At 58.7% G+C, this 27,679-nt stretch overlaps 1 protein-coding gene across 7 annotated transcripts; it reads left to right on the top strand.

Annotated features, from left to right (window-relative positions):
- The first annotated feature begins 195 nt into the window (after nt 1–195).
- On the top strand, nt 196–27,679 carry LOC105495151 (WIZ zinc finger). 7 transcript variants are annotated; one of them, XM_071085913.1, is made up of 13 exons: nt 196–327; nt 1,756–2,020; nt 7,424–7,496; nt 9,465–11,605; nt 13,088–13,411; nt 18,735–18,905; nt 19,824–20,327; nt 21,378–21,776; nt 22,356–22,907; nt 24,013–24,540; nt 24,752–25,171; nt 25,405–25,600; nt 26,537–27,679. In XM_071085913.1, exons 2-13 carry the CDS (start codon nt 1,816–1,818, stop codon nt 26,694–26,696), a joined length of 5,673 nt encoding a protein of 1,890 aa, XP_070942014.1. In that variant the 5' UTR covers nt 196–327; nt 1,756–1,815; the 3' UTR covers nt 26,697–27,679. The 7 variants fall into 7 exon arrangements, with proteins under 7 accessions (XP_070942014.1, XP_011762737.2, XP_011762867.2 ...); XM_011764435.3 differs by lacking the exon at nt 18,735–18,905; XM_011764565.3 differs by lacking the exons at nt 18,735–18,905; nt 21,378–21,776.

Below are 27,679 nucleotides of genomic sequence, written 5' to 3'. Positions count from 1 at the left end.
GACCTGCTTGGCCACTCCCAACATGGCGGCGAGCCCGCTGGCCGCCCCCCCCCGGGGCGGCGCGGGGGGGGAGGGGGGCGCCCCGGACCTCCCCATCATGGCGGCGCGGCGGGGCTGTCGCGCTGAGGTCACAGCGGCGCGCCGGGGGGGCGGGGCGGCGGGGGGAGCGATTTAAAGGGACAATGTCCCCCGAGCGGTGGAGGCGGCGGCGGCTGCGGAGGCCGCGGCACCGGCACCGGGAGCGGCAGCGGCGGTAGCGGCAGCGACGGCCGCACCAAGGAGGGGAGCTCCGAGCCCCGGCACCTGGCTGGCGGCGCCGCCTCCCTGGTGAGGCCCGGCCCGGCCTGGGGAGCCCGCGGGTGGGGCGGAGCCGTAGCGGGGCGGGGGAGGCCCGGGCCGGGCCGGGCCAGGCGGGACCCCCCGGGGCGGGGGCGGGGGCGGGGCCTTCAGGGGCGGGGCCTGGTCGGGGGCGGGGCCGTGCAGGTGGGGGGAGGGGCGGGGGTCTTGGGGCAGGTGTCCCCCCTACCTCGGCGCGTCCCGCGGGGTCTCCCGCCCCGGGGTGCACGGGCGGAGGACGCATCCCCCGGACCCTGGACCCCCGAGGAGTGGGCCCGCACGGCGCAGCCCCCACCTCTGCGACCCCTGGGGGGCATCCGGGTAGGAGCCCCCTCCCCACGCTGCCAAAGTGCTCCGAAGTTGCGGTCCCGCCCGTTGCCCGCGGGCAGTGCCCACCCGGTGGACAACCGCAGGTGCTTCCTCCGGGCCTGGGTAGGGACCCCCACCAAGACTGCCAGCCCACGGAGGAGCCCCCTGGGAATCCCCAGGCCCCCGAGGGCAGCGCCTGCAACCAGGCCTGGCGCCCCGGCCCCGCCCCGGTTGCCTGGGCCCGGCCTCCCCACCATCTCCCTGGGGAGGGCGCCTCATTCCTGCCCTTCACTTTCCGCCGTTACCTTGAAGGTATTTATAGGTAGAGAGGACAACCCCCGCTCCCCAGGGTCCTCATTTCTGGACCAGGAGCCCCATCGTTTTCTTTCGCCCGAGGACTAGAGCAATCTTGGTTGGGGGGTGGGGGGAATGGAGGAGCCCAAGCTGGGTATGCATGAGGGATAATGTTGGGGAGAAGCGAAAGGGTTAATGCTGGGGTCACTTGAGGCTGTGTGTGTGGAGGGGGGTGAAGGGGTTAATGCTGGAGAACCCTAAGGTCCTGTGTGGGGGAAGGGTTGGAGTGTGGGAAAGTGCAGGGATCATTGGTATGGGACAACCCAATGGAGAAAAGTAAAGGGGTAATGATGGGAGACTCCTGACGGTGTATAGGATCGGAGTGTACAAGTGGCTGGGATTCTTGCCGAGGAAACGAAGGCATGGCAGTAGGATGTGCGTGTGCATGGGTGTGAGGGCAGGACTGGGGAAAGTGCAGCTGTGTGTGAATGAAGGGAGGAGTCTGGAGAAGTGGAAAGATTGATGGAAGAAAACCTGGTGGCTGAGTGTGCATGTGTCAATATGGGTAAACTGAGGCAGTGCAGGATCTGTATAAAGGGGAAGAGTTATTGATGGGGAGATGGAGGCATGCTGAGGGTAGGGGCCATTGGGAGAGAAGGTGTGTGGATAAGGTCTGAACACCATTAGCTCCCCTGGGCTGGGAGGTAAACTGAGGCAGTGAGTTGCAAAGGTGAGGACCGAGGTTTTGAGGGAGGGGAAACTGAGGCAGATTCCCTTTCCTCCATCCCCTAAGCACTTCTCTCTCTCTGTCCCCAGGCCCACAATGCCCCGCTGAGCCAGCCCAGCAGCTGAGTGGATCCAAGCAGAGAAAATCCAATGGAGGGGTCCCTGGCAGGCAACCCAGCTGCACCAGATCGTCCCCGAGGCCCAGAGAGACTGCCTGGCCCGATGCCGAGGGAGAACATCGAGGGTGGGGCCGAGGCTGCTGAGGGGGAAGGTGGCATCTTCCGGTCCACCCATTACCTGCCTGTCACCAAGGAGGGCCCCCGAGACATTCTGGATGGCAGAGGTGGCATCTCTGGTAAGAGAATGGGCCCTGTGGCCCCCAGGAAGCATCCAGCCCATTCCCCAAGGCTCAGAGAGAGCCAAGTCACCCAGCGCAGTAGCAGCTGAGCTGGGATGCTGATTCTGCTTCGGTCCAGAGCCTTTTCTTTGCACTCTGTTTAGTTTCTTATTTGACAGTTGTGAAAACAGATGTCCTGGGAGCCAGTGACCAGACCAAGGCTCCCCACTGGGTAGTGTGGAGCTGGGACTTAAACTTAGGTCAGCCTGGCTCCCTCCTCTGAGCATACTAATTGGGTCCAGAGGCCCATCTCAGCACCCCAAACTCCCTGTCCCCAGCCCACTTGTTCCACAGGTATTCCCCACTCCCATCAGTCTATCCCAGCTCTCTCTGGCTGTCTGGGTGTATCCTGTTCCTGAGCCATGGGCCAAAACAGCGTGGACCCTGTAGTGGCTAGGGAGAGACTGGGTAGTCAGGGATACTGGCCACCCCTTTGTGCCTTGGTTTACCCAGCAAAAAGGTATCTGACACTGTCCCCATATCCGGATGTGTTATTCATTCATTAAATACTGAGCACCTTCGGTGTGCCAGGGTATGTGCTAGGTGCTGGGAAGGCAGCTGTAAACCAAAGAGGCAAGAATTCCTGCCCTCAAGCGGCTGACACTCTAGTAGGGGAAATGGACAACAAGCAACTAAACAAATATCAGAAGGATAGGTAGTGACAGATGCTGTGAAGGCATTAAACAGAGTGCCAGGATCATGCCTGGGAGACCTGGGAGAGCCTCCCTGATAGAGTGGCATTTGAATGGAGCATGGAGTGAATGGTGGGAAGGACATTCCAGGTGGAGGGAACAGCCAGTGCAAAGGCCCTGTGGTGGGGAGGAGCCTGATGTGTCCAAGGACCTGGTAGGAGGCTGATATGCCTGGAAAACAGTGGGCTGATGCCTCAGACCCCCCCCGCCCGCCCATCTCCAAACACCTAATCAAGGGCTTCCTCCATGCCAAGGCTTTTGCATGATCATCTTCTGTCTTTCTCCAAAGAACCCTGTGGAGTAGCCTTCGTTATTATTATCCAGTATCAGAGATGGGGAAACTGAGACCCAGAGCAGCGACATAAATTGCCCAAGGTCACCTAGCCAGGGAGTAGCATGGCTTGACAGCCCTCACTCTTAACCACCGTGCTGCATCCTCGCAGATCCTTGACCTGCTCCAGCCACCTTTACCACTCATGATGCTTGGATATTTATAAATACACAGCACCTTCTAGGGGCCACACACTGGGGCACAGTGGTGACTGAGCACACACCATCCTCGCTCTCACAGACCCCACCCTCTGAGGCTGGGGAGACAGATGTTGTGATACCATGTTATGACCCAGTGTTATGTCACCAGGTGTTATGACACAGCGGCTGGGGCTGTGATGAGGAAAGCACCTGGCGGGGAGCAACCAGGAGTTCCTGCAGGAAGTGAGAGGTAGGATAAGGAACAATGAGCCAGACCAAGGGGGCAGCAAGCATCTAGGCAGGGGACTGCATACATGCAAAGGCTTAGAGGTAGCTGATGGCATCTGCAGGTGTCAGGCAGTGGGGTGGCAAGGTGAGACCCCTGAGGGCACAGGGTACACCCAACTCCAGAGTATCAGCACTCAGGGAAACTTAGCAATCCCCTCCTCTAAGCCATTAATAACTGAGTTAATAACTGCGGCTCAGAGATAGGCAGGATTTTGTGCCAGGTCGCATAGCCAGCCAGGGCAGGGCAGGGACTTTGATTTTGTGGGAGCCTGAGGGTACAGGCCGTAGGGATCCCAGTGTCCTCTCTGGGTCTGGTTCCGAGGGATTGGACATCTCTTCTCTACCTGGCAGATGCCTCAGGTCTGGGGAGAGGGAAAAAGCAGGCAGGTAGGTGCATCCTCACTTCCTCTGGGGAATCACCCAGGGTCTCATGTGTGCATCTCTTTTATAGCCTGGGGAGAAGGGAAATGTGGCTGCTGAGGGGGGCCAGGCCCACCCTTGAAGGTTTCCCTCAGCAGCTGGGGGCAGGGCTGGGAATGGCTTGACTCGGAGTGAGGTCATAGCCTGGATTTGGAAGAATGCCTGGGTTTGGGACACCACGTCTCTCCCACTACCCTCCCTGTCCACTTGATCTGCCCCTTCCGGGACGCAGGCACCTGCCCTACTAGTCTTGTGATGCCTATAAATAGGAACAGGCCCTGGGGCTGCTATTCTACCCCAAAGCCTGGGCCTTCCTTTATCCCTACTCAGCCCTCGGAGCCCCCCAAGAGCACCCTGGAGTGACCACCTCCAAACTTCTCTGCCTGGGCAGGGGTGTGCCGGCCACCTTCTCTGTCCTCCGTTAACGGCTGTTTACCCGGAGCTCCCACACCCCCTCTGCAGCTCCTACCTCTCTGGTTGGGCCTCCCAGGTTCAGAAAAGACTCAGGGGGCTAAGGTGGTCTGTATGGATCGATGAAGAGTCTGCTACATGCCTGGCATTGTATTGGGGACAGGGCACCCAGGGACAAATGACACATCATTTCTGCCATCTTGGGGCCCCAGCCTGGGGAGAAAATCAGAGCATGGAGTGACCGGGCCTGAGGCTGTGGGGTCTAGCCACCAGCTTCCCCCTTGAGACATCACTGAACCAGCCCTGACCCCCCCAGGCCTCCCACCAGCCTTCTTCCCCTCCACCGCCACTTCTCTGGATGGAGCATTTACTGCGATCTTGCTGGCACCCATTGCTGGCCCTGCGAGACTGGGTCGGTGGCTGTTCCCATGGCACAGAGGAAGAAACCAAGGCTCGGAGTGGGAGAGGCACGCCCTTCAGGGCACCCCTGGGGCCTTGAACTTGGATCTGTCTGGCTCCAGAATCTAGGTTCTTGGCTACTCTATCAAGTTGAACCCCAGGCTTGGAGTTCAGGCTGCTCATGGACACCCCTTGCCATCAGCATTTGCAAACTCTCTCGGGGAACCCAGATGGCAGGAGCCAACAAGGGCTGCTTGGCACGGCCACTGCCTAAGGGCTGCGACCCAGCACCTCGTCTGACCCATAGGGACTCCTGGATCCCCATCAACTGTGGAGGCCTCTGGGTGAAGCCCCCACCCCCAAGGTGTCTTGGACACAGGGCACTGCTTGGCCTGCTTCCTCCAAAGTCACTGCCACTAAAAATAGGAGACTCGCTGGAATTGCTCAAGGAGGCCACGCGGTCCCCTGGCTCTTGGAATTCTTAGACAACGGCAATCGCAGAATCACCAAATCTGGGACGCCCAGAATCTTGGGAGCTTGGGGTCCTAGAACCTCAGAGGCAGGATGCCCAGGACCCTCAGACCCAAACCTCTAGGTCGTGCTAGGGCAGGTTATATGCGAACCGGTTGCCCTCTCCTGAGAAAAGACAAATCTATGACTCATGTGTTCTCTAGAGACCCTGTTTCTTGGGGTCCTCACTCCCTTGGCTGGGCCAGGCCTTTCTTTCCCAACTCTGAACGCCCTCTCCAACACCCCCATCCTAAAACCAGCCCTTGCACCCCAGCATAGCTCTGCTGCCCATCAGTGTATCCCGGTGGTTCTCAAATGGGGGTGATTCACCTCCCCCTCCAGGGGACACTTTGGTAATGTTTGGTGACACTTTTGGTTGTCATGACCGAGGGCTGGGGAGATGCTGGCGTCTGGAGGGTGGAGGCCAGGGATGCTGCTCACCATCCTGCAGTGCACAGGATGGACCTCACCCCAGAAAATGATCTGGCCCCAAATGCCAATAGCGCTGATGTTGAGAAACCTTGTGCTGTATGTAGATGATGCAAATTTCCATACCCCCACCACCCCTTCCAGAGGTCACACAACAGTCACAACCCTTTTCTTGGGTTCCAAAGCAGGACCCTCAGCCAGTGACCACACCTTTCTGGTCAACACTCTCTCCCCATCCTACCTCCATTTTTATCCTTTGACTCCCAACAGTCAGCTCTCAATTTCTTGGGCCAATTGGATGATGAGGGATTGGAAAAAGAATTCGCCCCAGCCCTATCCCTTTTTCTGGACCATCCTCAAATTGAGGCTAATCCAACAATTGCATCTGTCGGGCTCTGGATGGGGCACAAGTTCCCCCAGTGTGTTAACCTTGGCCCGGGCAATTGGCCTGCTCCCCGACTGGCAAGCTCACCCGCGTCAGGCAAGTGTGGCGGGCAGAGGAGACGCAGGCCAGGATTCCTGTGGTCGCTCCAGGCATTGGCTCCACAGGCGGATAATAGAGAGTTGGCTCCATCTGTGTTGGTGGGGAGGGGGTCCCGGGAGAGGACTGGATTTCAGGACATAGGCCTGGGAGAGGGTGCAGAAGGCAGGGACGGGCTCTCTGCAGCTCAGGTTAGAACAGGTGCCTTGTTCATCATCTGGCAAGGATTTGTTGAGCGCTTGCTGTATGCCAGGTGCTGGGATGCTACAGTGAATGAAGCTGACAAAGTCCCTGGTCTGCAACTACATCCTAGTGGGGGACCCAGCAAGCAGTCATCCCAAGAAAGAGCTAGGTGATTTCAGAAAGTGCTAAGAAAGAAATGAAACAGGTGCTGAGGGAAAATCACAGGGGCTCATTTGAGTTAGGCGGTCAGGGATGAGTGCCCTGGGCAGAGGGCATAGCAGGTGCAAAGGCCCTGAGGTCCAAAAGAGTTAGGTGGGCTTGGGGCTTCCCGAGGAGGCCCATACAGTCAGAGTAGAGGCATTGAGGGGCCAGGAGAGAGACGGGAGGCTAGAGAGACCAGCAGAGGTCTGACCTCATAGGGCCTTGTAGGTGGCGGCTAAGAGTCTGGTTTTTAGGCCGGGCACAGTGGCTCACACCTGTATTCTTAGCACTTTGGGAGGCCAAGGTGGGTGGATTGCTTGAGGTCAAGAGTTTGAGACCAGCCTGGTCAACATGGCAAAATGCCCTCGCTACTAAAAATAGAAAAATTACCCAGGCATGGTGGTGCACGCCTGTAATTCCAGCTACTCGGGAGGCTGAGGCAGGAGAATCGCTAGAACCCGGGAGGCGGAAGTTTCAGTGAGCCGAGATCGTGCCACTGCACTCCAGCCTGGGCAACAGAGTGAGACTCCATCTCAAAAAACAGAAGTCTGGTGTTTATTATAGGTATAATGAGAAGCCAGGTGAGTTTTTAGCAGGGTGAGTCTTGTAAAAAACCACCCTGGTTGCTGGGTGGGGGGAGAGAGAGGAGGGTTGGAAGGCAGCAAGCCCCTGGGGTCCCCCAGGAGAGTCAAGGGGACTCCTCCAAAGAAACCCCTTCCAGGGCTCAGGACTGCAGAGGCCACAGGCCTCTCAGGGAGAGGAATTGGGAGCCAGCAGGGCCCTTCCGAGGCACCTGGCAGGGCTCCTGGAGCTGGGGTGTGGAGGGTCCCGGCCAGGGGGACCCCAGCCCCTCAGGGTCTCCCCTCTCTGTTGCAGACGGGCAGCCCCATCCCGGCCTCAGCGAAGCCCTCCCCCGTGCCACCTCCGCCACCCATCGGATCAGCAGCTGGTGAGTGCCATGCTGGCCCTGACCTCAGGGAGGGCAGGGGGGCAAGCAGGACATGCCCAGGCCCCAGAGAAGCCCCTGGGGAATGAGAAGGGGACAGGAGGGAATCAGGAGGCCAGGCAGGAGGAGGAGGCAGCTCCCGGCAGGCAAGCCCCTGGGCGTGTGCTGGGGTTGGGGGAGGTCTGGGATGAACACAGACGGTCAACTCTCATTATCCCTGCCAGGAGCAGGGCCACAGGCACAGGAGCCTGGATGTTGGACCCTTGGAGTCCTGTCTCTGCCAGGTGACCCTTAGAATGATACTATGCCTCTCTGGGCCTCAGTTTTCTCATCTGCAAAATGGAGTCCATAAGATGCATCTCATGAATTCGCCTTGAGGATCCAAGGGGCACTGGGTGAGAGCAGGAATCAAGAGCAATGCTGACGGTCCCTACCCTTTATTAAATGGCTTGGCAGCTGCTAATAGGTCATAGTAATTTTTTTTTTTTTTTTTTTTTTAAGAGAGTCTCACTCTATCGCCCAGGCTGAAGTGCAATAGCGTGATCTCAGCTCACTGCAACCTCCACCTCCTGGGTTCAAGTAATTCTCCTGCCTCAGCCTCCCCAGTAGCTGGGATTATAGGTGCCCGCCACCATGCCTGGATAGTTTTTGTATTTTTAGTAGAGATGGGGTTTCACCATATTGGCCAGGCTGGTCGAGAACTCCTGACCTCAGGTGATCCACCCACCTCAGCCTCCCAAAGAGCTGGGATTACAGGCGTGAGCCACTGCGCCTGGCCAGGTCCTAGTAAGCTTATCAGGATTACTAATAGCTCTCAGAATGAACAATACCATTATTAATTAATTAATAATAGCTGCTATGAGCTACGCTCTGAACATGTGTTTATCCCCACTGAGTCCTTGCCACAGCCCCAGGAGGATGGTCCTGTTAGTATCGCATGTCAGCGATGGAGCTGAGAAAGGTGACCTTATGGTCTCCACCCAACATCTGAATGGAACTTTTTCCACATCTGTTCCATGAGCGTGATTGGCATCCCCTGATGGAGGCAGGATCTTGAAAAGGAAGGGAGAACCCATCACAAATGGCCATAATAAGAACCCACACTGGTCCAGGCATGAGGTGAAACAAAGCATTTCTCAAGCACTGAGTTGTGTCATCTTCACCCTACAGCCTGTGGGGTCATTGAAAGGTTGTGGTTGTGAGCATTTAAATAAGCACCTGCCTTATGTTGCAAGCACCTTTTGTTGATGGTGGCTATGAGAAAGCTCCACAGATGTTGTATAAGGACAAAGGGGTTCCCAGTTCTTGGGAATTACCCCCATTTTTAGGATTGGAAAACTGAGGCCCAGAGAGGTTACCCTGCCTCCCCCAACCCCACTCCCACCCCTCTGCCCAGGAAGGTCAGAATCACTGGGGCCAAAGGCTTAGCAGGGACCTTCCACCTCTCCTGACTCTGCCCTTCCAGATGGGGAGATGCAGGGAAAAGGAACATTCCTTTGAACTGTTCCACCACAAAGTTAACTTTGACCAAATCTGAGGGAGAGGTGAAACTAAATTAGCAAAATCACCCCAGTTTGGGGAAGACCAAGACAGAAGCAGCCTGGAGCATAGATGAGAGGCTTGGGTCCTTCCTGGGGAGAGATGAGAGTTAACTGTTGCCACCAGACTTCTTAGAGGTGGCCACATCCCCGTGTGGTCCAGGGGTGGTCTCCGCATATTCCCCGACAATGCAGCAGGGCTAGGCTTTGTGGACAGGTGCATCCTAAGAGTTGAACCTGGCTTTTGACCCGATAGGTCCGAAAGGATCCACATGGACTCCCCCTACCTCCCACCCTCACCCCCACACCCCTGTCGCCCTCGGGCTGGATCTCTGGGGCCTGCTTCAAACTGCCTGTGAGGAACCCCATCACCACCCTAGGAAGGAAAACTGCAGCCCATGGCTAACCTGTCCCCATTGGCACTTCCTTGCAGCTGCTGGGATGGAGGCAGCCTGGACTTCCGGCCGGGCTCCCCACCACCCCATCTCCTGGGCCATTTCCCAGGCATCCCTGATGGCCGGGGACCCTGGGAGCACCCCCTTGTCCAGGAGGCTGGGGAGGGCATCCTGTCTGAGCGGAGATTCGAGGACTCGGTCATTGTGAGAACCATGAACCCCCACGCTGAGCTAGAGGGCTCTAGAAGGTTCTTGCACCACCGGGGGGAACCAAGGCTTTTGGAGAAACACCCCCAGGGTCGCCCCAGGTTCAACTGGCTCCAAGATGAGGATGAGCAGGGATCCCCCCAGGATGCAGGGCTGCACTTGGACCTGCCTGCCCAGCCGCCACCCCTCTCCCCCTTCAGAAGGGTGTTTGTGCCAGTGGAAGACACCCCGAAGATGCTGGACATGGCGGTGGTGGGTGGCAGAGAAGACCTGGAGGACCTGGAGGGGCTGGCCCAGTCGTCGGAGTGGGGCCTACCCACGTCAGCCTCGGAGGTGGCCACACAGACCTGGACAGTGAACTCGGAGGCGTCTGTGGAGCGGCTGCAGCCGCTACTGCCTCCCATCCGGACCGGGCCCTACCTGTGTGAGCTGCTGGAGGAGGTGGCCGAAGGGGTGGCCAGCCCAGAAGAGGACGAGGACGAGGAGCCGGCCGTGTTCCCATGCATCGAGTGCAGCATCTACTTCAAGCAGAAGGAGCACCTCCTGGAGCACATGAGCCAGCACCGCCGAGCCCCAGGCCAGGAGCCCCCTGCGGACCTGGCCCCGCTGGCCTGCGGTGAGTGTGGCTGGGCCTTTGCCGACCCTGCCGCTCTGGAGCAGCACCGGCAGCTGCACCAGGCCTCCCGGGAGAAGATCATTGAGGAGATCCAAAAGCTGAAGCAAGTTCCAGGGGACGAGGGCCGGGAGGCACGGCTGCAGTGCCCCAAATGTGTCTTTGGCACCAATTCCTCCAGGGCTTATGTGCAGCACGCCAAGCTGCATGTGCGTGAGCCCCCAGGCCAGACCGCCAAGGAGCCTTTTGGAGGCAGCAGTGGGGCTGGCAGCCCCAGCCCTGAGGCCAGCGCCCTCCTCTATCAGCCCTACGGAGCTGCCGTCAGCCTCAGCGCCTGCGTCTTCTGTGGTTTCCCGGCGCCCAGCGAGAGCCTGCTCAGGGAGCACGTGAGGCTGGTGCACGCCCGTCACCACTGGGAGGAGGATGGCGAGGCTTATGAGGAGGACCCTGCCAGCCAACCGGGCACTAGCCAGGATGCTCACGCCTGCTTCCCTGACACTGCTGTGGACTACTTTGGCAAAGCTGAGCCGTCCTTGGCCCCCATGTGGCGGGAGAACCCTGCTGGATACGACCCCAGCCTGGCCTTTGGCCCAGGATGCCAGCAGCTGAGCATCAGAGATTTCCCGCTGTCAAAACCACTCCCGCATCGGGTGGGCCAGAGGCCTCTTGGAAGGCTGGCCTTTCCCTCCACACTAGCATCCACCCCCTACTCCTTACAGCTCGGGAGAAACAAAAGCACCGTCCACCCACAAGGGCTGGGGGAACGGAGGCGCCCTTGGAGTGAAGAGGAGGAGGAGGAGGAGGAGGAAGAGGAGGATGTGGTGCTGACCTCTGAGATGGATTTTTCCCCTGAAAATGGGGTCTTTTCACCCCTAGCCACCCTCAGCCTCATCCCACAGCCTGCCCTGGAGCTGAAGCGGACATTCCGAGAGGCCCTGCAGGCAGCAGAGGCCACCCAGGGGCAGCAGCAGCAGCTCCGAGGGATGGTACCCATTGTACTGGTGGCAAAGCTGGGGCCGCAGGTCATGGCGGCGGCTAGGGTGCCCCCAAGGCTGCAGCCCGAGGAGCTGGGGCTGGCAGGCGCACACCCGCTGGACTTCCTGCTCCTGGATGCGCCGCTGGGCGGCCCGCTGGGGTTGGACACACTCCTGGATGGGGACCCGGCCATGGCACTGAAGCACGAGGAACGGAAATGCCCCTACTGCCCCGATCGCTTCCACAACGGCATCGGCTTGGCCAACCACGTCCGGGGCCACCTGAACCGCGTGGGCGTCAGCTACAATGTGCGCCATTTCATCTCCGCTGAGGAGGTGAAGGCCATTGAGCGCAGGTTCTCCTTCCAGAAGAAGAAGAAAAAAGGTAGGGCAGCTTCACTTTAAAAGGCCCAGGAGACCCATGGCTGGGCAACCTACCCTTGATCTAAATTCTCTCCCTTAGCGCCAAGCAGGGGGACACTGGGGCCTCTGCTCCTGAGAGACTTGGGAGCTGCAGTAAAGGCCACCCGTCGGTGGATGTGTGGAGACGCCCCAGTGCCCTGGCCATTCCAGCCACTGGAGGAAGGAGTGTGGGTAGAAGAGTCAGCCTCGGGCAGAGAATGTCATTCATTCCTCCATTCAACAAATATTTACTGAGCAAGGTTCCCCTCTGTTCTGGGGACCTGGGGACACAGCAGTGGACAGAATAGCAGTTCTTGGACTCTCGGAGTTCATGGCCCAGTCCAGGAGTGGTGGGACCGCCTCCACCCCACCCTGGCCAGCTTCAGAACCCCCTGAGGCTGCCTGTAAGGTCTGTCAATTCCCACGGTACGAGGCTCTGATTCTCGAAGTCTGTCTCCAACAGGAGCACTCTGGGTGGTTCTGACATTGGCAGACACACAGCCCACTTGGGGAAGTGCCAGTATGGTATATGAGAGAGAGAGAGAGAGAGCGCGAGTGTGTGTGTCTGTGTCTGTGTCTGTGTGTGTGTATGTGTGTCTACGCACTAGGGGTAGGGGGCAAGGGGTGGACAACTAGGAAACCCGGCAGTGATGACGCTGACTGAACAGGGCTGAGATGCAGGGAAAGCTGGGGCAACCAGGAGGCTGGGGAAGCTGAGACAAAGTCCCTAACTCCAGTTGCAGGGCTCAGAGAAGGCTCCCAGCAGAGGGCATTACATCCATTTGTCCATTTCTTCATCCAACAAATATTTAATTTACAGCACTTGGGTGATCATGAGTAAAAATAGTCACAAGAAGGCTATTAATCAAATACTCTCACAGAGGATGGCAAGTCCACAACTAGAGAAGCATTTCTTTTTCTTTCTTTCTTTTTTTAAGGGACAGGGTCTTGCTCTGTTGCCCAGGCTGGAGTGCCATGAGGCAATTATAGCTCACTGCAGCCTCAAACTCCTGAGCTCAAGCAATTCTCCCACCTTAGCCTCTCAAGTAGCTGGGACTACAGGCACGCACCACTATGCCCAGCTATTTTTTTTTTAATTGAGATGGGGTCTCACTATGTTGCCCAGGCTGGTGTCAAACTCCTGGGCTCAAGAGATCTTCCCGCCTGGCCTCCCAAAGAGCTGGGATTACAGGCGTGAGCCACCACACCTGGCCCTGGAGAAGGGTTTTTGCAGGAGAGGTCCCTCCTTGATGTTGCCAGATGTAGGAAGGAGGTATCTGGGAGGGTTAGGCGTCCTGGAATGGGGTGGGAGGATACACGAGCTGAGAGCTGAGGGGCAGGCAGGAGCAAAAGGGACAGCCACGGGGAAGACAAACAGCCCAGGGTGAAGCCCTGAGTATGGGGAGGGGTTGGGGCTGGAGAGTAGCCCCTCCCCACCTCAGGCAGTCCTGTCCTCTCTCCACAGTGGCCAACTTTGACCCAGGCACCTTCAGCCTGATGCGCTGTGACTTCTGCGGGGCTGGCTTCGATACACGGGCCGGCCTCTCCAGCCACGCCCGGGCCCACCTACGTGACTTCGGTATCACCAACTGGGAGCTCACTGTCTCGCCCATCAACATCCTGCAGGAGCTGCTGGCCACCTCTGCCGCTGAGCAGCCCCCCAGCCCCCTGGGCCGAGAGCCTGGGGGTCCGCCTGGCAGCTTCCTGACCTCCCGTCGGCCCCGCTTACCTCTCACGGTGCCCTTTCCACCCACCTGGGCTGAGGACCCTGAGCCAGCCTATGGAGATGGTAAGGGGAGGGGACGGGCTGTGCTGGAGCCCTATCCTTCCCAGGGGCCCAGAGCATTGGAGGGGCGGGGCTGGAGGGGCACCACTCAGCTTTCCTGGAAGCATTTTGAGTCACTTTACAAAGTATGTTGATGACTCTCCTTACAACCAACCTGCTATTTAGGTGTCCTTTCTGTTTCACTCAGGATCTGGGCCAGGTCTCTTTCTGGATCCAGTTTTTCCCTATCTTTCCTGCCAGTGACTTTGACAAATGCTTCCTGAGCTTTTACTGGGAGCCAGACACCGTTCTAAGCACTTTACAAACATGAACTCATTTACATCCTCACAACAATCCTATAAGGCAGGGTTATTATTTCTTCCACTTTACAGATGAGGAAACTGAGGCACAGAGAGTTTCACCTGCTCGAGGTCACACAGCTGGAAAGGGTGAAACAGGGATTTGAAACCCAGGCAGTCGGGCCCCAGATTCTTTGCTGTTAATGACATCTTCTATCTTGAGACGCATTGTTACATAGAACTTGCTGAGATGATGGCTGGAAATGTTCTCTAGATATCTGCACGGTCTTACAGGGACACCATTGGTCATGTATGGCTGTTCAGAAGTTGAAATGAAGCTAGTATCAGGCTACTGGGGATCCTATTGGATAGTGCAGATCTAGAGTCTAGATTTTCTTTTTTTTCTTTTTTTTTGTTTGAGTGGCGCAATCTTGGCTCACTGCAACCTCCGCTTCTGGGGTTCAAGTGATTCTCCTGCCTCAGCCTCCCGAGTAGCTGGGATTACAGGTGCCCATCACCGTGACCAGATAACTTTTGTATTTTTAGTAGAGACAGGTTTTCACCATGTCGGCCAGGCTGGTCTCAAAACTCCTGCCTTCAAGTGATCCGCCTACCTCAGCCCCTCAAAGTGCCAGGATTACAGGCGTGAGCTAATGTGCCCAGCCTACAGGCCAGATTTTCTTTTCTCTTTTTTTTGAGACAAAGTCTCACTCTGCCACCCAGGCTGGAATGCAGTGGTGCAATCTCAGTCACTGCAACCTCCAACTCCCAGGTTCTAGCAGTTCTGCTGCCGAGTAGCTGGGATTACAGGCGTGTACCACCATGCCTGGCTAATTTTTGTATTTTTAGTAGAGATGGGGTTTCACCATGTTGGCCAGGCTGGTCTCGAACTCCTGACCTCAAGTGATCTGCCCTCTTCAGCCTCCCAAAGTGCTGGGATTACAGGTGTAAGCCACTGCACCCAGCCTAGAGTCTAGATTTTCTTTTTTTTTTTTTTTTTTTTTGAGACGGAGTCTCGCTCTGTCGCCCAGGCTGGAGTGCACTGGCCGGATCTCAGCTCACTGCAAGCTCCGCCTCCCGGGTTTACGCCATTCTCCTGCCTCAGCCTCCCGAGTAGCTGGGACTACAGGCGCCCGCCACCTCGCCCGGCTAAGTTTTTGTATTTTTTTTAGTAGAGACGGGGTTTCACCGTGTCAGCCAGGATGGTCTTGATCTCCTGACCTCCTGATCCGCCCGTCTCGGCCTCCCAAAGTGCTGGGATTACAGGCTTGAGCCACCGCGCCCGGCCGAGTCTAGATTTTCAACCAATGTTTGCTTTATCTGGCAGACCTGATATGTTCCTCCATTATCAAATGCTTGCTATGTACTAAGGTTTTTTAATTTTAATTTTTTATTTTTTTGAGATGGGGTCTTGCTGTATTGCCCAAGCTAGTCTGGAACTCCTGGGCTCAAGCAGTCCTCCTGCCTTAGCCTCCCAAAGTGCAGGGATTTAGAGGCCTGAGCCACCACATCTGGCCCCTGTACTAAGATTTTAACATGTATTATCTCATTTATGCCTCAGTGTAAGTCTGTGGAACTAAGATTGTTGTGTTTCTGTTTTTTTGGTTTTTTTTGAGACGGAGTCTCGCTCTGTCACCCAGGCTGGAGTGCAGTGGCCGGATCTCAACTCACTGCAAGCTCCGCCTCCCGGGTTCACGCCATTCTCCTGCCTCAGCCTCCCGAGTAGCTGGGACTACAGGCGCCTGCCACCTCGCCCGGCTAAGTTTTTGTATTTTTAGTAGAGACGGGGTTTCACTGTGTTACCCAGGATGGTCTCGATCTCCTGACCTCGTGATCCGCCCGTCTCGGCCTCCCAAAGTGCTGGGATTACAGGCTTGAGCCACCGTGCCCGGCCGCTTCTGTTTTTTTATTTGTTTGTTTGTTTGAGGTGGAGTCTCACTCTGTCACCCATGCTGGAGTGCAGTGGCACGATCTTGGCTCACAGGAACCTCCACCTCCGGGGTTCAAGCTATTCTCCTGCCTCAGCCTCCCAAGTAGCTGGGATTACAGGCACCCACCACCATGCCTAGCTAATTTTTTTTTTTTTTTTTTTTTTTTTTTTTTGTATTTTTAGTAGAGACGGGGTTTCACCATGTTGTCCAGGCTGGTCTCAAACTCCTGACCTCAAGTGATCCACCCTTCTTGGCCTCCCAGAGTGCTGGGATTACAGGTGTAAGCCACCACACCCGGCCCCTTTGGTACTATTCCTACTTGCAGCTGCTGGGGTCCTATCTAGACCTGTACTCCGGGGTCAGTCAGACCCATTCACAAGCCCACTTGAAGGGCACTCATGAGCCTGCAAAGGGGAGGGTGGGGCATCAAAGCCCCCTCTCCTTGGAGGTTCAGAGAGGACAGCGGCTGGGTGAGGGGACATCTCAGGGAGGGGCAGAGTGGGGACTTGACCTCAGGCTTCTTGCTTCTGCTAAAGGCTGCCCCCCAGGCGTTCAGCTCACCCACACCTGGCTTGTAGTGTCTCAGTAGTGACTGAGTAGTGACTGCGAGACAGAGCTGGCTCTGAGGATGGTTAGGGGTGCAGGAAGCACTGGGGTATAAGGAGTCAGCCTACGGATGAGAGGAGGCAGGTTTGGCACTGCCCTGGCCTTGTCCTTGGGAGGGAGAGCTATGACCAGTCTTTCAGTGAATAACTGCGAGGCAGAGGGGTGGCGGCTAAGGAGTGATTGGGAAGATCCTGGAAGCCTTGCCTTAAGTAAGGATTTGCAACATTAGGGCTACGTCTGGGCACTGGCCCTGCAAGGCTGTCGTTAGAAGCCTGCCCCCTCTCCCTAAGTGGGCAGGAGGGGGCGGGTGCCAGGTTGGGGGCGGGGCAATGGTCGGATTCTAGCCCCACCCAACTGTCAAGGAACAGCTGGGGACAATCGGAGAGAGAAACAGGCGGTGATTGAAATGTGGTGCCGGCCGTGTGGGGTCCCCTAGGTCTGCGGAACAGCACCGTCGGGGGACGGCTGGATACCAGGATGATACTGGAGGGATTCTCGTGGTTGGAGATCAGGTGTTTTCCAGGATCCCCGACTCAGAGGTGGAGACTTTCCGGAAAGGGAATGGGGCAGGGTCCTAGGGCAGGTCCTAGCTCCGCCCGTCAAGGCTTTTAAGAGTTTGGACGTTGTTTAAGGGGGTTTCAGTGAGGCCGGAAGATTCCCATCCTAGGGGTAAAGATGTCCAGGGACTGGGCTGGGGCGGCGGTTAGAGGCCGCTGGGCGCCCAATATGGGTGTATCCGCTAGCCAGGGCGCGCGGGCAGCTTCCAGCAGCTGCAGCCGTCCGCCCGCAGGGCCCAGACGAACCGTTTTGCTCGTGGCGCTCGGCACTCGGCAGGCCACCCTGGGCGCGCCCTGAGGGGCGGGGCAGAGAGGATTCGGCGGCGGCGGCGGCGGCCCTCGGCACTCGGCGCTCGGCTGCTCCCGCCTGGGGCGGCCGCCCCGCGTGCGCCGGAGCCAAGATGGCCGCCTCCACCGCCCAGTGCCGAGTGACAAAAGCGGAGAGCAAGGCGGCGGCGGGGCCGCGCGCGGGGGGCGCCCGGGAGCGCGCGCCCGCGGGGGCGCCCCCGCCCAGCCCCCCGAGCCCGGGCCCCGCGGCACCCCCCGCGCCGCCGCCGCCGCCCCCACCCCCGCCGCCGCCGCCGCCGCCGCCACCACCGCCACCGCCGCCGCGGGACGGGCCCAAGGCCGAGCCGGAGCCGGGGCCCGGGCCCGCGACCGCTCCCGCGCCGGGTAAGAGCCCGCGCTTGGGAGGGTGCGGGGAGGGGAAGGTCGGAATCCCGCCTGCCGGTGCCGCCGCCCCCGACGCCTTCTGTCCAGTCTCCGGGACGCCCCCCCTCCCCCAGGCCCTTTAGTCGTGTGGGCCCAGGGCCTTCTGTCGCCGCTCGTAGGGTCCTAGGCTTCAGAAACACTCCTCCGCCGCTCCTTGAGACCTTTGCCCCGTCTGACAGATGCCTCTTGCCCCCTTTGGAGCCCCGGGAGCGTCCCTTGCCACGGTTCCGGTCCGTCCGGTGCGGAAACTCACTTCAGCCCTGCCCCATCTGACAGATGCGCCCACCCGACCCGGAGACTTTGACAAAGTCCTGGGTGCCCCAGTCCTCAGCGCTTACTCTTTGCTTCTGTGAGACTCAAACTGAGCATGGAACCTACATGGCCCCCTGCCCCGTTACATCCCACTGAACGCCTCTAAGGCCCTATCTGGCACACAGTTCCTTCATCCTCTGAGCCTTTGCCATTCTCTGAACTCTAAATTTGGAGTTCAACTGGCCTCCCCGGCCCCTTTGAAAAACTAGACGTGAAAATTCACCCTTGGGGTTTCCTCTGCCACACACTCCTCACCCAGGGATGCTTCGGACCTGATAGATGTCTCAGAAACTTAACACAAAGTTCTGTGATTCCAACTCTTTCTGTCCGCAGTCGGATCGCTGTACGTGCAGACACCAGGTTCTCACCTTACCCCACTTAGGGCTCAGTTTGTGATGCGTAGGCCACCCCTGGTTCCCCCATTGTCTCTGCAGCCCCAGCTGTTTTGTCTGGTGGAGATTCCTGGCGAGGGTTGTGAAGCCACTTCCCTGTCCCTGGCTCCCTGGCTCCCTGCCTCTGCGTGGCTTCTCCAGCCTCCTGACCCTGGTGTTTTGTTGAATTCCCTTTCTGAGTGCCTCCCACCCTCACCCTCAAGACAGGCAGATGTTGCCCCTCACAAGTTCTGCCCAGAGAGATCTTTTCTTTGAGATCCCCCGGGATGGGAGTTTGGGCTCACATTTGCATTACACCCCAGACCTGCCCATGCTGTAGTGTGTGGAAGCAGCTGCTGGTGTCTGCTGTCAGTGGCAGCCTTAGTGTCCCTGCATTGGACAGGTTCTGGGGGTTATGGGTGGAACCTCAGCTTTCCTGGGGTGAGTCGCCTGGCAGAGTGACAGCAGACATCAAGGATAAGGAAGAAGGTCATCTTCTTAGTTCTGGGGATAGACAGCCTGAAACTTGCCTGGGCTGAGCCTGTCTTCCCAACCCACAGGCCTGGGTTCTGAGGAAAACGCAATGGTGGCCATGGACTTGGGCTCTCCCTCGCTCCCTAAGAAGAGCCTGCCTGTCCCTGGGGCCCTGGAGCAGGTGGCCAGTCGGCTGAGCAGCAAAGTGGCTGCAGAGGTTCCTCATGGCAGCAAACAGGAGCTGCAGGACCTCAAGGGTGAGTGGCCCAGGTGGCATGGCAGGGGATGCTGGCCAGGCTGGTTACACTCACAGGGGCACTCTTGTGCCTTGGGGTTAATGTGGGGCTCCAGGTTGCCCGCAGTTTTCCCTCTGGCACCTTGAGGCACCAAGGTTGGCACTCAGCTGTCTTCTCCCTTGAACTTCTGTCCTGGGCATGCATGGCCCTGAGCTGCACCCTCATGGGGTGAGGGACAGCATCCAGAGAAGCAGTGGGCGTGGTGGTCCAGAGCTCATACTCAGACCCAGCTCATTTGCTGAATCTGGCCTTTGCTAGCTGTGTGATCTCTCGCATGACACCATTTCTTCGTCTATTGATCCTAAGGTGGTTAATGACTAGTGACGGGCCCTGGGGTGGACAGGGAGGTGAGATGAGCTAAGTGAATTTGGCCCTTGCTCTTGAGGGCCATTCAAGTTGGGGAACAGGGAGACAGAGAAGCAGATAGACAAGGATAAAGGCTCTGTGGAAGAGGGTGCAGGAGACTGCAAGGACCAGTGTTTCGGGCAGGAGTTGAGCCACAGAGGGTGGTTAGAACTTAGTTCAGTGAAGCATATGGCTGGCAGGTCAGCGTTTGTGTGAACCTGTTGCCAGGGCACCCAGTAGGCCTGAAAAGTTCTGAAAGGTGTCCCACTGGCTGGATGACAGAAGGGCTCTACCTCCTGCTGTGTGCCCTTGGGCACAACTTTTCCCTCTCTGAGCCTCAGTTTCTAACCCTCACTGGCAAAGCAGCCAAGCTATTCTCCGCCTTGTTAGGGTCATTGTGAGGTTCGGGGGGCCTGACGGAGGCAAAACACTTCCATGGAGCCTGGGTGAGTGGGACTCTCGGGGGAGGAGAAGCGGGAGAGCTGGGCCGCAGGCCTCACAACCTGCTCTCCCGGCCTCTGTGTTGCCCTTCAGCCCAGAGCCTGACCACCTGCGAGGTCTGCGGCGCCTGCTTTGAGACCCGAAAGGGCCTGTCCAGCCACGCGCGCTCCCACCTGCGGCAGCTGGGAGTGGCGGAGTCGGAGAGCAGCGGCGCACCCATCGACCTCCTCTACGAGCTTGTGAAGCAGAAGGGCCTGCCTGACGCCCACCTTGGGCTGCCCCCGGGCCTGGCTAAGAAGTCCAGCTCGCTGAAGGAGGTGGTCGCCGGGGCACCCCGGCCCGGCTTGCTCACCCTGGCCAAGCCCTTGGATGCCCCTGCTGTCAACAAAGCCATCAAGTCGCCTCCCGGCTTCTCGGCCAAGGGCCTGGGCCACCCTCCCAGCTCTCCGCTCCTCAAAAAGACACCACTGGCCCTGGCGGGCTCCCCTACCCCTAAGAATCCTGAGGACAAGAGCCCCCAGCTGTCCCTGAGCCCCCGGCCGGCCTCCCCAAAGGCACAGTGGCCTCAGTCTGAGGATGAGGGGCCCTTGAACCTCAGTGAGTGTGGGTCCCGAGAGCCGAGGGAGGTTCTGGCGCTGGGAGGGACGGGACCTCAGGTTGGGCTAGAGGGCCCAGGGTGGGTGGGGGCGGTGGGGACTACAGCTCCCATGTCCTGGGTCAGCCGGGCCAGAATATCGGTCGAGCCTCTGCATCTGCTTTTGGGCCGCCTTGGATGTGGATCGTGTCTCCCACTTTACTTTGCTGATCTTCCCCTGAAGGCCTCACTGCAGCTGCTGAGCCTGCCAGGGTCATGCTCGCCACTGAGGGGCAGCTCTTGGCTTTCTCTGGGCCTGTGGGTAGGGGCAGTGAAGGTAACCAGGGTTCCTGTGGCCTAGCTTTCTCAGTGGTAGTTGGAAGCATCTTGGGTAGATGGGGATCACCTAATGGGAGGTGCCCACGGTTGATCCTGTCATCAAGTCTCCCTGGTTGTCCATGCAGAGGCAGCTCTCTCTGCCTGCCAGTGAAGCCCCACCTCCTGGGCTGCCTGTGGGCACAGCAGGTAGGGTTTGGGAAGAAACCCTCCAGGTGCAGTGAGCAGGTTTAACAAGGACGTCCGTTATAACATCAGTCTTTCCCATATCTTTGTGGACATTAGAGTCTGGGGGTGACCCCAGGGTCTCACCCCCTGCCCAACGGAGTCCCCCATTTGGCACCTTATGTTCCCTTGAAATTGCTTCCACTGAGTCTGCCGTGCTTTCAGGGGCACACCTGCCCTTGGCTGCATGAGTCCAGCAGCCACCATCGCCCCCACACAGCTCCCATAGCAGGGATCCTAGGGGAGAGGGTCTGGGAGTATCCGATTATCTGGAATTTGGTCACTGCCTGTCTACCCAACGTCCTTAAGCTCTCTACACTCCCCTTGATGCCAAAGGGCTAGGCAGGAAATAGGATGTCCTGCTTCCTAAACTTCAAAAGAAATCTGCAGCCTGAGTCTTGGACCCCCCAACTGCCTGAGCAGCCAAAAATCACACCAGACCCTCCTGCCTCAGGCCCCCAAGGCCAGCCAAGGTGGCGGCCGTGAACCCCCCCTGTGTTTTGTCTCCGCAGCTTTAGATAGTGACGGGGGCAGAGAGCTGGACTGCCAGCTGTGCGGTGCCTGGTTTGAGACCCGCAAGGGCCTGTCCAGCCACGCCCGTGCCCACCTGCGCCACCTGGGCGTCAGCGATCCGGACGCCAAGGGATCCCCCATAGACGTGCTCCACGGGCTCATCAGGAGGGACGGCGTCCAGATCCGCCTCCCACCCAGGCGCGGCGCCCTGGCCCACCCGGGGCGGCCGCCTCCCACCTCCGCGGCCCTCTCCTTGCTCCCCCCCCCACCGCCGGCCAAGAAGGCCAAGCTGAAGGCCGCGGGTATGGCCAGCCCCTGGGGGAAGCAGGACCTCTCGGCCGCCGCAGCCGCCGGCATTTTCTGGGCCTCTGATGTGGAGCCGTCTCCTCTCAACCTCTGTAGGTTCTCGCTTCAGCTGCCCCCTCCTCACTGCGGGCCCTGGAGCCCCTCCCGGGGGGGGGGGGTCACAGCCCCCTCCCTGCTGGGGCAGGGAGTAGACAGGGGCCCTTGGCAGTGGGCCGGTTCTGCCCAGAGATCTTGTTGGCAGTGGGCTGCTAGGCTCTCTCTCTTGGCCTTTGACCTCTGTGACCCTTCCTGAGAATGAAGGCCAAGGTGGGGAGATCCTGCCTTTTAGTGTGCAAAGCACCCACATCTGCCCCTGTCTGGATGGCACATAGCACCTAGGCTGCCCTCCCTGCCTCACCCTATCCTTGTTGGGACCCACAGAGCAATGGAATCTTGATTCCATCCTCCTCCGCCAGGACCGAGGGCCCATGTGCTCTCTGGAGCCTCCCCTCACTCCTGCCGGGTATCTGGCCCCCAGCCCCGCTCTTCCACTCCCTTACCTGCACCTGCCCTCACGACCCTAACCTGTGGGCGTGTTGCTGCCGCCCACGCCCAGCCGACCAGGACACTCCTGCAGGTGACCATGCTGGCAGTTCTATGATGCTAACTGACCCCTTCTCCTCCTGCTGCAGCCTCAGGCCCAGAGCCAGCACGAGACATCCGCTGTGAGTTCTGCGGCGAGTTCTTCGAGAACCGCAAGGGCCTCTCGAGCCACGCGCGCTCCCACCTGCGGCAAATGGGCGTGACCGAGTGGTACGTCAATGGCTCACCCATCGACACGCTGCGGGAGATCCTGAAGAGACGGACCCAGTCTCGGCCTGGCGGACCTCCCAACCCACCAGGGCCAAGCCCAAAAACCCTGGCCAAGATGATAGGCGGCACAGGTCCTGGCAGCTCACTGGAAGCCCGCAGCCCCTCGGACCTTCACATCTCACCCTTGGCCAAGAAGTTGCCACCGCCACCAGGCAGCCCCCTGGGCCACTCACCAACTGCCTCTCCTCCTCCTACGGCCCGGAAGATGTTCCCAGGCCTGGCTGCACCCTCCTTGCCCAAGAAGCTGAAGCCTGAACAAATACGGGTGGAGATCAAGCGGGAGATGCTGCCGGGGGCCCTTCATGGGGAACTGCACCCATCTGAGGGTCCCTGGGGGGCGCCACGGGAAGACATGACACCCCTGAACCTGTGTAAGTGTGACCTCGCAGTAGGGCAGGGAGAACAGTTGGAGGGGTCTCCTCCCTGCCTCCCCTTGGGGGTATCCAGAGTGCCTAGGGTTGAATTGGAAGGGAGGACATGCAGGTAGAGAGGACACGGGGTTAGCTGTATGTTCTTGCTATGCAGACCCCTGCAACTGAGCTGCTGCTCAGTTGTCCTTTATTCACTTGAGAAGCAGGATTGTGTCATTCAGTGACAGCAGAAAGATTCCATCTCTTGTGCCATTTCCGTCTATTGGTAGTGGCTGCCAGCCAGACTCCTAGGGAGAATGACTGCGGGGATCCATTAGTGATGTCTGCTACAGCAGGAGTGTAGGGACTGGCAGTGAACGTCTGAACTGTGTCTTTCTGACTTTTTTGGTAATTAAGTGCTTGACATTTGGAGTCAAGTGTGAGTTAAGATCTCTGTTCCTCCCCAGTCTAGCTCTGTGTGACCATGGGCAAGTTTCCTCATTTGGAAGATGGAGATCAGCATAGTCCCAACTCTGTCTTTTTTTCTTGAGGATTAACTGGGATAAAGTACTTAGCACACACCTGGTTACAGAAAACTCTGTATGTCATCCTTATAATATCACTTGCTCGCTTGCTTGTGATACCAGCACTGTGTTCATTCTGCTCAGATTGATTGGATGCCCACTCTGCTGAGCAGGTGAGGGCAGCCCAGGCTGTGCTTTAGCACTCTCGTGCGTTGTGTACCAGCTCTGTGCCCCATGCTCAGAGCTGTTCCCATTTTAGACCCTCCCATAGTGACACTGGGAAGTAGGGGTTTTCATCTCCATTTTGCAGCAGAGGAAACTGAGGCTCAGAGAGGGAAAGTGACTTGCCCAGGATCATACAGGGAGATATCTTGAAGCCAGCTAGAATTTGAGATGACAGAACAAGCAGAAGAGCCAGATGTACACAAGGGCCTCTGGAGGCCCAGATGAGGGAGCAGGTTGTTGCGGTCTGGTGGGTGGCATAGACAGGGGTAGCTAGGCAACTGGCACTGATATGGGGGCTTTGAGCTTGGAGGCTTCCTGCCCGCAGCCGCCGCCTCCTTCTCCTCCTCCTCCTCCCCCCTACCCTGGATCCCCTGCAGCGTCCCGGGCAGAGCCGGTGCGCGACATCCGCTGTGAGTTCTGCGGTGAGTTCTTCGAGAACCGCAAGGGCCTGTCGAGTCATGCGCGCTCACACCTGCGGCAGATGGGTGTGACCGAGTGGTCGGTCAATGGTTCGCCCATCGACACACTGCGAGAAATCCTCAAGAAGAAGTCCAAGCCGTGCCTCATCAAGAAGGAGCCACCGGCTGGAGACCTGGCCCCTGCCTTGGCTGAGGATGGGCCTCCCACCATGGCCCCTGGGCCCGTGCAGTCCCCACTGCCGTTGTCACCCCTGGCTGGCCGGCCAGGCAAACCAGGTGCAGGGCCGGCGCAGGTTCCTCGAGAGCTCAGCCTGACGCCCATCACTGGGGCCAAGCCCTCAGCCACTGGCTACCTGGGCTCAGTGGCAGCCAAGCGGCCCCTGCAGGAGGACCGCCTCCTCCCAGCAGAGGTCAAGGCCAAGACCTACATCCAGACTGAACTGCCCTTCAAGGCAAAGACCCTTCACGAGAAGACCTCCCACTCCTGTAAGCAGCGGGCGGCAGGGTCCCGGGAGGGCGACCGCCAGGGCCTGCCAGGCCAGGCCAGGCAATGCCACAAGCGTGGACTGACCCGAAGTGGGGCCCCCATGGCTGGGTCTCTGTGGGAGGCGGGATTGGCACCTGGCCTGTGCAGGGCCGTCTGGGTGCACCTGCCCCCTTCGGGCTGTGGCTCAGCAGCACCCCCTCCGCCCCGCAGCCACCGAGGCCTGCTGCGAGCTGTGTGGCCTTTACTTTGAAAACCGCAAGGCCCTGGCCAGCCACGCAAGGGCACACCTGCGGCAGTTCGGCGTGACCGAGTGGTGCGTCAATGGCTCGCCCATCGAGACACTGAGCGAGTGGATCAAGCACCGGCCCCAGAAGGTGGGCGCCTACCGCAGCTACATCCAGGGCGGCCGCCCCTTCACCAAGAAGTTCCGCAGTGCCGGCCATGGCCGTGACAGTGACAAGCGGCCGTCCCTGGGGCTGGCACCCGGGGGCCTGGCCGTGGTCGGCCGCAGTGCCGGGGGGGAGCCAGGGCCTGAGGCTGGCCGGGCAGCCGACAGTGGTGAGCGGCCTCTGGCAGCCAGCCCGCCAGGCACCGTGAAGGCTGAGGAGCACCAGCGGCAGAACATCAACAGTGAGTGCTGGTGGAGGAGGGTCGGGAGCGCAGCGGGCACCTGCCAGGCCCACCCAACCACTCCCCAGGTGCTCTGCTGTGGCCCTTTAGTCCTTTCTCCAGTTGCTCACCCATTCACCCGTCCATCCCCCATCCCGCCCATCCAGGTAGCATCAGTCCTTAGCTCTTGTGTATTCCAAGTCTCTGCAGCATCCACCCCTCCCACTCATCTCTGGTCCCTCTCTCCACCTTAGAATTCGAACGCCGACAAGCCCGCCCTCCAGATGCCTCCGCAGCCCGGGGAGGCGAGGACACCAATGACCTACAGCAGAAGCTGGAGGAGGTGCGGCAACCCCCACCCCGAGTCCGGCCGGTCCCCTCCCTGGTGCCCCGGCCCCCCCAGACATCACTTGTCAAGTTCGTGGGCAACATCTACACCCTCAAATGCAGGTAGGCTGCCCCTGGGGGAGGGAGGGAGACCACCTGAGTGGGCCTTGGTCACCCAGAGCCTTGGACAGGATAGGGTCTGGTGGGAGCTGGGAGGTGTCGCCTCAGTGGCTGCCCTTGGGTGTGGCGGGGCTCAGGCTAAAGGCTGACACCCTGAGCTTTGTAGCCTGCAAGAGCTGGGTTCAGATCCCAACTCTGCCACTTACCAGCTTAGTGACCTCAGGGAAGGACTTAACTGTTCCTTACCTCAATTTCCTCACTCATAAAAGCGGGTTGATAACAAACCTACCTTACAGATTTGTTACGAGGAGTAAGTGAATTTAATATTTATAAAGCACTCAGAACTGCCTGGCACATGGTAAGTAAGCACTCAACTAGTGTCTGGCTCAAGAAAAAAGTAGGTCTTAGTTAATTCTTACCAAACTCCACAAGTACATCGAAGAGCAGGGAACTGGGACTCTGAGACATGAGGTGACTTGCCTGAGGCCATACAGGCCAAGTCAGAAGTCAGAGTCAAAGCCAAGTCTTGAGCCGTGGAGCTTGGGCTCCAGGCCTCTGTGCTGTGAGGCCTCTTTAGGTGCCAGGAAGACAGGAGGAGGAGGAGGGGGGCCTGGCTCATTGGGTAGGATTTGCTTCTCTGTGCCCTCTTCCGTCTCAGAGTCTATGTATCTGCCAGATGGCAGGGGTACTTGGAAGCCAGTAGCCCTTAGCTGGTCCCAGTAACTTCTGAGCATAGAGGCAGGGGCTCACATGACCCCATGGTGAGTGGAGGTGGCTGTCCATGGGAAATGCCTGACTTCTGGGCCCCTCTTCCCCCACCTCCTGGGCTTGCTCTGTCCACACTAAGTAGCAGCAGGTGTGCCCAGGGACGTGGGCAAGGCTATGCTTCTGCCTCTCCTCACAGCACTGGCCACTCCCTCTCTCTGTTCACCCACGCAGGTTCTGTGAGGTGGAATTCCAGGGCCCCCTCTCCATCCAGGAAGAGTGGGTGCGGCACTTACAGCGGCACATCCTGGAGATGAACTTCTCCAAAGCGGACCCCCCGCCTGAGGAGTCCCAGGCCCCGCAGGCACAGACAGCGGCGGCAGAGGCTCCCTAACACAAAAGCATTCCAGATCCCCTCTCGTGCCACCTCTGTCTCCTCTTCTTCCTCCTCTGTGTCCTCGTCCCTCTTCCTCTTTCTTTCCGTTTCCAAAGGAGCAAGCCAAAACCTCAAACCGGCGCCCCTTGGGGGCCGGGCACACTACAGCCAGGGCGCCGGGAGCCAGCTAGCTGCCCTTCCCCCAGCCTGAGGACTCTGGGGCCACAGGGTGTCTTCCTTCAGCCCATGCCCACCTGGTCCAGCAGGGGCAGCAGCCAGGTCTCTGGTGGCAGCCGATCTGGTCACAGGGAAGGACAGCACTCCCCCGTCTAGCAGCCAGGCAGGGCAATGTCTGCCATCCGTGGCCATTTGCAAAGACCCCAAAGACCCCTGTTCTGGTTCCCTCTCGCCCCCATGAATATCCTCTCACACGCATGTACATGCGAACACACACACACGCACCTCGTGAGACCCGGGACCTGCCCCGGACCCCCAGTTCCCGGGTTGAACGACCACATCATGCCACGGTGCTTGCTCAGGGGAAGCCACGCTCCCTCTGTGGGGCCTGCTGGGGCTTGGGAGCCCCCCACTGAGCCCACAATGCCACGGAAATCCTTGTTGGTTGCCCCCCAGAGGGGCCTTCCCAGCTGGGAAGAGCTCAGAGCTGACAGCTGCCTCCTGCCATGTCAAGGCCCCCCAAAGAGCCTCAGGGGCTCTGGGGCCCTGGAGGGTGGGGTTGGGGGGTGGGACTCTCCTCCCCCACTCCTGCTCCCTCTCCCTTTTCACTGTTGCTTTCTATGTATAGCTCCCTAGACCTTTCACTTTTTTAAAAACGCGTTTTGTGTAGAGAATAAGGAACGTGGATCTTTTTATTTTGCAATCCTGGGCCAGCTAGAAGCCGGGAGCTGATTGACCTTTTAACTTTTTTCAGTGGCCACATTTTGGTTATCGATGTACCTAGAAGTATGTAAATTAGATTAAATTTCTCTTCTGGAAACGCC

Source organism: Macaca nemestrina, chromosome 20 (assembly GCF_043159975.1).
Source record: "Macaca nemestrina isolate mMacNem1 chromosome 20, mMacNem.hap1, whole genome shotgun sequence".
NCBI classification, from domain to species: domain Eukaryota; kingdom Metazoa; phylum Chordata; class Mammalia; order Primates; family Cercopithecidae; genus Macaca; species Macaca nemestrina.
This window is presented reverse-complemented; position numbering and strand designations above follow the sequence as displayed.

What these genes read in the sequence shown, in the direction of transcription:
- LOC105495151 (XM_071085913.1), top strand. Translation starts at nt 1,816, where the DNA reads ATGGAGGGGTCCCTGGCAGGCAACCCAGCTGCACCAGATCGTCCCCGA. An exon ending in TGAGGGGCCCTTGAACCTCA is followed by an intron (nt 20,328 to 21,377) that starts GTGAGTGTGGGT and finishes TTGTCTCCGCAG; the next exon opens with CTTTAGATAGTGACGGGGGC. An exon ending in ATCTACACCCTCAAATGCAG is followed by an intron (nt 25,601 to 26,536) that starts GTAGGCTGCCCC and finishes TCACCCACGCAG; the next exon opens with GTTCTGTGAGGTGGAATTCC.